Source organism: Aspergillus sclerotioniger, assembly GCF_003184525.1.
Source record: "Aspergillus sclerotioniger CBS 115572 chromosome Unknown BO94scaffold_46, whole genome shotgun sequence".
NCBI classification, from domain to species: domain Eukaryota; kingdom Fungi; phylum Ascomycota; class Eurotiomycetes; order Eurotiales; family Aspergillaceae; genus Aspergillus; species Aspergillus sclerotioniger.
Genome location: NW_020291036.1, coordinates 197975 through 209314, shown reverse-complemented (window position 1 = coordinate 209314; position 11340 = coordinate 197975). Strand labels below are relative to the sequence as shown.

Here is an 11340-nt window from a genome sequence, read left to right as displayed (position 1 = left end):
ACCCTAAAACCCTAATAAACCCTAATAAACCCTAATAAACCCTAATAAACCCTAATAACCCTAAAAACCCTAAAAACCCTAATAATAAACCCTAATAAACCCTAAAAACCCTAAAAACCCTAAAAATTAGCAGTGTTGATTGTTGTTGCTTCAGCCTGATAGCGTCGTGCTAGGGAACTCTGGCGTTCGGTGGCCGTGGGAACAAAAGGAACGCGAGTTGCCATTCTAGTTGTGAGAATAAAAGAAGAGAAAGTGTGTACTGCAATTCACAAAAGTAAAATCCAAGCCCGCAGAGAGCTGACAAGACTTATTTTAAATGGTCCCAGTTTGGGGCATAGGCTTGTCCCTTTTCCCCCTCACTTTCCACGTCAGCAAATAAGCACTAAAGCCTCGGTGCAGACATGAACGCTGCAATCTGGATATGTATGGATCATTTAAGCGCCAGCTTGAGCATACCCCGCAGGAGCTCCGAGCACCCTTGTGCTTGTGTGTCCTAGCCAGGGTCCACTTGAGTGTGTTAGGTGATTTGCACCGGCGGGTTGGGCAGAAAGGATCATCCGAGTTTTCGTAAGACAGGCTAAACACCTTGCTGACCATCTTGATGAGGCGCAGGAAACTTACTAGTATCAAGATCGATGACATTCTTCCAGAGACTCCGAGGTATAATCCCATTCATCTGAGCCATCGCGATAAGTAGCCATAGTTCTCAGTCATCGAGAGGTCCCTGCCAGCCCCCACCTCTTCCAAAGCATGGGACTCCCCAGCTTCCCGATCCAAGCGAAGACAGTTATGGAACGAAGTAGGATGCCCGCAGCTCGTCCACCCACTCTCGTACCTGTGACGCTGTCAGTGTTTATCCTTGATCAATGTAGGGTACTCACATGGGGCTCTCTCATCATATTGAAATGATTCCCATTGACTGGCAGAATCGTCAACCGGGCAGGATCCACAAGGGTCTCCCAGCCGGCTCCCATCGCGCCCAACTCGGTCCGATCCTCCAGCAACCATGTCACCACCCGTCGATCCCGCTCGGAAAAATCCGGCACCTGCACTCCGGACTGCTGATTGACACCATGTTTAGCGACATACAATGTTGTCCGTGTGGAGCACGAATGAATCGGCAGCGGCGCCGGCATATACGGTTCCAGGCTGACGAGCGTCTGTGTGATGTGAAGGGACCCCATCGGCCTTACGGGCTCCCGATGCTCGCCTTCCTTGGACGTGCCGCCGAATCGGTCTATGGAGTCCAGGAATTGGATCAATTTCGGAGGCATCGGAGGGATGGCCAAGGGGCACGGTGAGTCCACCAGATACAGTCGATCGACCGTCTCTCCCTCGATGACGAGCTGACGGCAGGCCTCGTAGGCGATGATGCCGCCTACCGAGTAGCCGAGGAAGGAATACGGACCGTGAGGTTGCCGGCGTCGGATTTCCACCAGGTAGAGGGCCGCCAATTCCGGAATCCCGATTGTGAAGTCCTCTGCGCAATGAGTAAAGGGGCTGTTCAGCCCGAACACGGCAAGGGAAGGGTGGATGGATGGCATGGTTGCGAACGTGGCGGAGCTCCCGAAGCCCCCAGGAAAGAGGAAAAGCCGGCGTGTGGTGGTATGAACTTTCCCTTGCAGCAAGATGGATGTTGCGCGATGGCTAGGATTGGAAGTGGTTGGCGTCTGCGTGAGCGGTTTTGTAGGGGCTGTCTTCTGCACAGACTGGCCGTCTAGGGTTTGGAAGAGCTGCGCGATTGTGCGGCTTCCCGCCAGGAAAGTCGGCGGTATATCCAGCGAACAGAATTCCCGGAGACGGCCCAGGATAGTGAGCGACATCAAAGAATCGACCCCCAGGTCTGTCAGGATAGCATTGGGATCCAGATCCGCAGAACTTATCCCAAGCTCCTCGCAGAGAATCCGACGCACCAAATCCGGGGTGCTTTGGTCCGCCCGATGATGTTGATCGGCCACGCTTTGGCATTCGGACGCGGGTGGAGTGGATTGGTGCTCACTGGAGTGGGAGATCGACTTGGAAGCTTGTGCTGAAGATGAAAGGACCGGTTCCGGATAGGGCGACCTGTGGGATGGTCCGAGTAGCAGTTGAAGCAACGGCCTCGGAAGGGCTTGGAACCTGATGCCCAGGCCGACCCCAATGATCTCTTGCCTGTGAAGAATATATAGATCGCCAACCATGGCGGTGCCCTCGCCTGGCTCCATCTTCACATAGATCGTGTATTCGTGCTGGCTGGACAGCTCCGCGGCCACATGCACCGACTCCCACCCGTTGCAGATATACACCACCTTGCTCGTGTTGACCGTCCCATTCGCATTCAAGACAAAGCCCGCTGGCTGCAGGACACTATCAATCCAATACGGGTTGCAGAAGGAATTTTGACCCGATTGAGAATTCTTGGGCGAGATCCGGGCAACAATCTCGTAGTGGGTGCTTTCCATCCAGACTTCATCAATGCCGTGGAAGTGCTCGGAGTAGTTCACCACGGCCCCAAATAGCTTATAGACCATGCCGCGATGAAGTCGATGGACATGAGACATGGACTGCAGGTCGGCAATCCGCGAGCTGAGGAGATGCTTGTTGCGTTGCCATTGTCGACCGACCTTGGCGACATCTTGCCGGACAACCCTACATTTAGCATACACAGCCCTTGCCACCCCGGTCTGCCGGCTATTAGAGAAGTGGACGTCAACGGCGTCCTCGTTCAAGGTTGCGGTGATCCGGACCACTCCGGGCCTCTGCTCCGCGTCTGCTCGGTGAACTAGGGGCGATACCATCTCCATGTCGGCGACATCCAGCCCCAAAACATCCAATCCTTCCCGGGCAACTGTATGCTCGTAAAGGTATTTGCCTGCTGTCAAGGCCATATCAACGAACAGAGACTGGTTGGGTTAGCTTGGAGTGCCATTCATCAGGGGTGACTGCCTACCGCTGGACAGAGGCCGACTTGATTGATGGCATGGCCGGTAATGACCTCGCTAAACCCCTGGTGGTTCAAATCCGACTCAAATTCAACAATGGGGGGATCTGCTTCCAAGGCTTCCCGCACCAGGCGCTGGACAGACGTTGTCGCAGGTCCGCATGGTATACTGGCCGCAAGGGGAACACGCCCTTTGGTAAGAGCCCAATCGTTTTGATAGTCGATCCAATAGTTGCGCTCGTCAAAGGCATACGCGGGAAGGGTGGAGAGACAGATGCTCGAGGGAGCAGTATCTCGGTTGTACTGCTCCCAGGCGATGTCCACCCCTTTCATGTACAGGGACGCGACACTCTCAGATACGGCCTTCCATGAGTTGACATTCATTCGCAATGATGGAATGGCCGTCTTGCCTAGTACATTCCGGATCATATAACAACACAACGGATGGGGACCCAATTCGACAAACTGCACGTCGGAACCCGTCGTCACCAGTGTAGAGCTTTCTAACGCAGTAACAAAGTCGACCGTCTCTCTCAGATGGCGAGCGAGATAGCGTGCATTCAACACGCCTGTCTCTCGAATTTCAACACCAAGCAGAGGGGAGAGAAGCGGAATACGTGGTGCATGGAACTCCAGCTTTTCCGCCACCATTTCAAATGGCTCGATGACAGGATCCAGCTGAGCAGAGTGGCAGGCGAACGGAACTGGCAACGAGATGCACTTGATGCCTTTGTTCGACAGGACACTGGAAGCGGCTTCAATGTCGCCAGCCGGCCCCGCGAGGACGACATTCCTGGGCCCGTTGATGCAGGCCACCTCCGCTTGGGTGCCCTTAATCACATCCTGTACCGTTGAGAGGGGTGCTCCGACGCCCAGCATCCGATGACTGCCCGGCGTGCAGTATCGCTCCATGATCTCTGCACGCCGACCCACGGCGAAGATGGTGTCATTGGCCGACAGCACTCCCGTCGCATAGAGCGCCGCGTATTCCCCCAGGCTGTGGCCGATCACCGCCTGAGGCGTCACCCCCCAGGACCGATACAAGTGGTAGAGACCCATTTGAATACAGACTTGACCCACTTGTGTCTGGATGGCGGACAGAGTATCTCTATTGACGGTAGGATCCCAGAGGCCGAGGAATGAGGGCTGTCCGTGGGCCTGGGCCAGAGAGTCAAAGCGGACGATATCGGTGCGGAAGCTCCGGCACGCATTGAACAGATGCTGGGCCACCCCCGTGTAGATACTCCCTTGGCCGGTAAATGCAAAAATGAGAGTGGGCTCCTCGGCATGGCATTCCCCTGCTGGTCCTGCCAATGCCGTCTGTACATCGCCCACCGTCGATGCGACTGCAATAAATCGATGGCGGTAGTGACGCCGCCGACTGGTCGTGGTGTAGGAGAGGTCTGCCAGAGAGGTATCCGTGTTTCTGCTGAGGAAGTCCACCAGACGTTTCTTGTTTCGCACCAAGGATGTCGGGGTTTTGCCTGAGACCGCAATCGGATAAACCACCCTGTGCCCTGTTAATGGTGGGTTTGTTTTCACGGGGGGTTCCTCCAAAAGTAGGGCGGTGTTTCCACCCGCAGCACCAAAGTTATTCACGAGGATACGTCTTCGACGGTGCGTCCGAGGCGCGAAGGCGATGTTCCGGCCGGGAATATGAATCTGCTTCTCATCTAGAGGAGGAAACCTCTGGTTGAGCCGGTTCTTCACGCCCACATGTGGTGGAATGAGGTTCTTCCTGAACATCAACAACCCTTTGATGACGGCTGTGACCCCAGCTGCAGATTCACCATGGCCCACATTCGCCTTGATCGATCCCACGTAAAGGGGCTCGGGACGGCTTTCGTCTCCAAATACTTGGGCCACGGAGCCCATCTCGGTGCTGTCCCCAATTTGGGTGCCGGTTCCATGCATTTCCACGTAGTCGATGGCTGAGGGAGAGACCCCAGCGTCAGTGAGAACCGACCGGTACAACAATCTCTGCGTTGGGCCGTGGGGCTGCGTGATGGAGCTGGCTAGGGCCGAGTGATTGGTCCCCGACGCCAGAATCACACCCAGGATAGGGTCGTTGTCGGCCTCGGCATCTTCCAGACGCTTCAAGACAACAGTCCCGACTGCATCGGCGCGGCAGTAGCCATCGGCGTCTTCATCCAAGGTCTTGCAGGAGCCGGATGGGGATAAAAAGTGGCCTCGACTCAAGCCGGCGTACATGTCCGACCCGGTGATGATGTTGGTCCCACCGGCGACGGCCATGTCACATTCCTTGCTCCGCAATGAGCTGCAAGCCAGATGAATGGCAGCCAGGCTTGAGGAGCACGCCGTGTCGATGGAGTAGCTGGGGCCTGTGAATTTATAATGGTAATGGATCCGGCCCTACATCCCAGTCAGTCCCCAATATCTATACTTCCCATACATCCACGTCAACCTACCGGACCAAACGGACGAACACCACCGGTTACATAAAACGGATCAATGTTCTGCGCTGCATTGACCTCTCGGTAGTCATCGAGAGCTTGACCGTAGAATGTGCCCACACGATCCAGCATGGACGACGGGGTCCGGTTGGCAACAAATCCAGACATCTCCAACGCCTCGTAGGCAGTCATTAGAGCCAGGCGCTGCATGGGATCCGTGACCAGAGCCTCTCGTGGTGACATGGAGAAGAATGATGGGTCGAAAAGCCCGGGGTTCTTGACAAAGCATCCATACGGGGTGGTGCTGGTATTCTCCTTCTTGCCGGTAGGATCGACGTGGGTGGAGATGTCGAAGCGATCGCTGGGCACGGTCGTATAGACGTCCAGCCCCTGAAATAGAATGTCCCAGAGCTCACCGATCGTGTCTGCGTCAGGGAACCGACCAGACATTCCCACAATAGCTATCTTCTGCATTGGGGACGGGCGCTCTTGAACAGAAGGGATATGCATGGCCGGGTCCAGTGACACCCTGCGCTTCCCGGTAGCTCGCAGGCTGGATGCTATACTCTCTCCAAGGGGGGAGGCACCGAAAACGGTGATCCCGACACGAGCGTCTATCGGCACCATCTTGACCATCTGCCAAGTGACGAAGTCCCATCGCAGGGTGTCGCTCAGTATCTCCTGAACGACTTCGCGTAGGAGCCCGGCCATATCCTTGTTTTTGAATGGGCTTGCATTGCGGCTGGAAATAAGGGTCCCTGATGGGGTATAACTGCCAACTGTTTGTCTTCCCGCGTGCTCATCCAAGGCAGTGATCCAATCCAGATCCGCATCCTGATGCAGATGAGGGCCATGATAGGGGGCGAAGATCGGGAGGGGTCGAGGGGAGCATCCCGTGGCATGGAATCCCGGGGAGGAGAAAAGCCCTTGTAATATTGCTGGCGGGCCCGAGATTGTGGTTGACAGGGGAGCTCTCGCACTGATATAGGCCTGGAGTGGTATAGGGACATTCTTCTCAAGGTCAGTACTTGTGGATGGCTGCACGGAGTTAAGAGCGGGCCTTCATACGGCGGCCGTGTGATAATCGGCCAGCACCGGTGGATCCAAGGTTGCCTGGACGACGCTGGACCAGCTTTTTTGCGGGCCCCCGGCATCGGTGCCTGTGAGGGTCTCCCCAACAGCGGCGGTGTGAAGGCCAAGTCGGAATGCAATGACCACGATATGCACCGCCAACGGAAGCCACCTTGTCAGGGACCAGGACGCAGTAGTGGCAGTGGCTGCCCCAACGAGAAGACCAGTACAGGAGCCCAGGGTTATTCGATGGGTCGGGCTAGAGCATTGGTCGCAGTCCACGTGGCTGTCAGACTGTCAGGAGGTAACTGTACTACTATCTTTCATGCATGGATCGGCCACCTACCAGATAAACTCGACGATTTGGGCTGCCACCGTCAGCACCGGACGCAGGACCGGATCGGTGGTAGCCCGTGGCAGCCAGTCCTGCAGGGCATTGGCCTGCATCCCCAGGGCTGGCACTCGCTGCCGGTCCCACGAGGACAGCCGGCCGATTTCCCGACGCAAGGCGGCATTGACTTGGACCAGGAAATCCTGCGCAATGGGCCGCGCCAGAGCATCGCGGCTGCGAAGGGACGAGAAGGAATCGGTTGATTGATCTCCGAAGACAAAGATTTCCATTGCGTGTTACAGGGATATCACGGATGCATCATCGACGCGATTGGAGGGGGCACGGCTTAGATGTATTCTGGTGTAACGGGGAGACACGAAAGTCGGATACCCAGGCAGCCTAGGGCAAAATGTCATCCCGCCTCCCTGGGACGGCTGAAAACCCTAACCAGAGTGGAGGAAGACGTGGCACCAGATGACAGGGACATCCACCGGCCTGGAGGCTTCCTCTTTTCAGTCATTGGTCTATCGTCGTGGAGATCATTGGCGGGTGGAGAAGCCGTAGTACGTAAGCTCCGGACCAGGCCTCCCACTTGATGCGGTGGAGGGATGTTGAACCGTTTGAAACCATGAGACTGATAAACTATTCTTTAGCTATGACGGGACTAGCAAGTGCTTCCATATACACAGTCTCCATATATACCTACATTGAATACTCAATCTTCACTGTATTCTGGATGATATGGAAGAACTCGCCATGTGTAGGTGGACAATGTTGCTACACTCATGCATCTTCATTTTGGTCACCAGGGGCAGGAGGAATAACCTCACCGTTGACGTCGAGGTTGATGGGAGGATTGGAAGGAGTGATACAATCAATCGAGATGGCACGCCAATCCTGGTGAACACAGAAAGAGGGTGGTCATCGGGTTTATGCTCTCTTGTGTGCATTCGGCCGTAAGCTGGTCCATCGGAATGCCAAGTCAAGTCAAGTCATATTCTATTAGCTTAATGGACCCCGCTAAGTGTGATGCTAGCTTTGTAGGCGCTTCCCGTTGAAGCAAGAAAATGAAGCCAAAACGCCGTGTCCCAATATCCCAAATCTCGCAGTGAAAAAACACCAAAGCCACGCGTATAGGAAGGAGTCGATAACGCGGCAAAACACAACCATCGGAATGCTAATATTCGTCAGTTCGCGGGGGTCGTGGACATCACTTAGCGGGACCCGTACTTTGAAGGGAAGGAGCCGAGAAGCAGCCGACAGAGGATCCGTAAAGGCTGCAAAATGCCCGAATCCAGAGGACATTCATGTATATACGACCTCGATAAGCAACTGTTATTGGGGAGCTATGCCCCTTGCGTCGGCCACAGGAATGTTGAAGAACCCCGTGTCGAGACACCTTTCACCTGGGGTTCCCATCATATGGGGTAATGGGCTTCTCCATGTTCCCAGATCCTCGGAGCGTGACATATGGTTCGAAACGCTCATATCCATAATAATGTCAGAACAAGTGAAAGACGGGCCTTATGAGACGGCCTGCATCCCGCCTCTCCACAAGTATTGGTGATATTCGCATGTCTTACGGTACGTCTTCTGCCAGAATATATATATGGGTGTTAGAGCTTTGTGAACCCCGTGATTAGGGTGAGCTTGCAATAGCAATACTTTGGGATCTATTAACAACAACGATGGCCATTCAGACCCCCAACGACTAATCCCTACATTCACAAGGTGAACCTCTCACTAGATACAACGATGTCCACAGTCAATCGGGCTGAAACACTATATCCTGCATATCAAGCGCCCAGACATCTCAACCAGCGAGCTGGTACCAGGTAAGAGTCACATTCTGGGCCCCATCCGAGCTCGAGGCACTCAGAACAACCGCCTCATCCGCCGTAGGAGCGGCCGGAGCATACCAAAAGGGACCTCCTACGACATCGTCGGTGTCGCTGCCAATGGCCACAAGGTAGGACGGAATTCCCTGCAGCACATGTCAATCAATGACCACCAGGTATAGGAGCATCTCAAATTATCTCACGCCAAAGGAGTAACCGGTCGATTGCCATGAGTCCGCCTTGTCCCAGTCTGCCACCAGAACAATGTCCCCGTCATCGTTCAGAGAGAGCCAGCCATTATTACTGTACAGTTGACTATCACCCGCCGTAGAAAAGCCAAGGCAGTCATTTGCAACGGACCATTGACCGCTGGAGTTGATACATCCAAGGGGTAAGTCTCCGTCTGCGGTGGTCACTTGAACTGCTCCTTGGCCTTTCAAATCTTGTTGTGCCAGGGCAGCGGGGATGAGGGCAATGGCTGCCACCAGGAGAGGGTTTTCAAGGAAACGCATGATGGAGGTTTCGATGGATTGAGTCAAGCGAATGGTTGTTTGGCAAGTGCTGGAGAACTGCTCACAGGGGACAATCCACGGCTTTATAGACTTGGGGAATGGGTGCTTGCCCAGGCTGGCCTGTGTGACCAACTAGGTTATGATCCACAAACAATTTGAGCAGACCGAAAGCATTATTGCATTGGCACGAATGATTGTGTAACATGCATGTTGTGTGGACTATGTGACATTGCTGATCATGCGGATCTACCCGGTGGTTGGATTGAGCACCACCCAGTTTAGACTTTTGATGACTTATTTGACATTCGGTGTGTGAAGTTCGCTCTTTGCTCCCAAGGCATGTTTTCAATCATTAAAGCCGAAATGCCATATTTGACTTTGACAAAAGCCTGTTTCTTATTGTAGGGTGAGCACATTCCAATGGCAGGGCGGCGTACTGCACTAGGAATGTTGGCAGACTGGTGGTGATGACATCAACAGTCCACCAAAGGGCTGAGAAACCTGATGACCGTGATGTCTAGCTGCATGAACTATTGCGTGGATCACAATTAGCGTCAGCATGATGACTAGATCGGGGAACCATAACACACCAATGATGCTGCCCGTTCTTGTCCGCTTACCCGACAATGCTTATGTGCTTAACGTATTCGGTAAGCGAGCTGCGCATGTAAGCGAGCTGCGCACTTCCACCCGATTTCCATGACTAGGTGAGATTCAAGCACCTTTTTACCAACCAACCAATTGCATTTCTATATAAAACTAATTACTAGGTGGATTAGGACATCTAACCCTAGTATGCCCCCGAATATGACAATTAGAACACTGCGGCGGAGCGCGTACACGGGGCCCAACTGTAGAAAGCTCTGGATCTCTAGATAGAGTATCTTGAGCTTCAAAGACCTGATTCTCCTGCTGAAATCGCTTCTGGCCCTCCTGAATAGAAAGACCCTCTGTAGCAGTAAGTTGCTTAGTAGACTTCTTTCTCTTTTGAAGCTGCGTCTCATTTGCAGCTCGTAAATCACGAAGTTCTTGACGCGCAAGAGCTACCTTATTTAGGGCTAATTCACTGCATTTGATAATCTTGTCCAGCCGTACCTCTAAAGAAGATGTAGGGCTTTGGGAGTCTTCCTGCTCTTGTACACGTCCTTGGAGCTTTCTTCTCACTATAGATGCCTGCTTTTCGAGCTGTTTGGTGGTGTAGGGTGTCTTAGGCACTGAATGAGTTGACTGACTGTCTGGTGGTGTTGGGGTCCTTATTTGAATATTCAACTGACTGAGCACTTGCTCTGGGTCATATGGAACTAGCCCAGTAGCAGAAAAACCACTGCAGATATTGCTAGTAGTATAGGTTGCTGTACGAGCCTCAGGGAAAGCCTTAAGGAAGTCAAGCTTATCAATATAATTAAATCCAAGGCGCATTCTCTTCTCTACTAAGTATCCATATGCATGCTTTAATGGTGAAAAGCAGCCAACATCCAGAGGTTGCAGTAGATGCGAAGAATGAGCAGGCATACAGATAGGAATAACATTATTCTCACTGCATATCTGGTCGAATTGAGGTGTTAAATGACTGCCATGGCCATCAAGAACTAGGAGATGATATTTCCCAGTTGTACGGCCAGTAGTAGCAGGAAGAAAGAGGTTTTGAAGCCAGCGAAGGCTTATTTTATCACTAGTCCAGCCATTTGGACTAACTTCAATCCTCTAGTCATGTGGTAGATCGCTCTGATACCAGCTTTCTATATGGACCTTCCCCTTGAAGATAATGCATGGTGGAAGGGCCCATCCAGAGGCACTAATACACTCAATAGAAGTAACCCATTCCCGATTCCCTGGCTGTACGAGAGGTGTCCTTCCATAGTAGTCAGCTCTAGTAATTACTCGAGCAGTAGCTACTAGACCCATAGCAAAGCCAGTCTCGTCAAAGTTGTAGATATCTTCAGGTGCAATCCCATGCTGTATTATAGTGATTTATACACGGTCAAACCACTCCCTAATAACCTTGGGATCTTCACATTGAGCACGCCGATAGTTATATCGTCTAGAGAAGCATGTCTTTAATTCATCATGCCTTTGGACGAAGTTGTAGACTCATTTCTCTCCAACTGATTGAATAGGTGTAGTATCACGGGTAGCAAGAAGAATATTAGCCATTTCTCGTACATGAGACGGTCGGGGAGGTGCTCCACGTTGAATAAGTGATAGTATCCATTGTATAAGCAATTCCTCTTCATTTTGAGTCAGTTTATGAGAG

The 11340-nt window shown here is 52.9% G+C and overlaps 2 protein-coding genes across 2 annotated transcripts; both read right to left on the bottom strand.

Moving 5' to 3' along the window:
- Positions 1–596: 596 nt before the first annotated feature.
- Positions 597–7026, bottom strand: BO94DRAFT_611925 (type I polyketide synthase; the record flags this gene model as incomplete). Its single annotated transcript, XM_025616654.1, has 6 exons — positions 597–835; positions 882–2882; positions 2930–5293; positions 5350–6372; positions 6403–6664; positions 6752–7026. The coding sequence occupies 6 exons, from the start codon at positions 7024–7026 to the stop codon at positions 788–790; spliced, it is 5973 nt and encodes a 1990-aa protein (XP_025462084.1). The 3' UTR covers positions 597–787.
- A 1523-nt stretch (positions 7027–8549) lies between these two features.
- On the bottom strand, positions 8550–9086 carry BO94DRAFT_478646 (uncharacterized protein; the record flags this gene model as incomplete). Its single annotated transcript, XM_025608698.1, has 2 exons — positions 8550–8720; positions 8778–9086. The coding sequence occupies 2 exons, from the start codon at positions 9084–9086 to the stop codon at positions 8550–8552; spliced, it is 480 nt and encodes a 159-aa protein (XP_025462083.1).
- Between the last annotated feature and the right edge of the window lie 2254 nt (positions 9087–11340).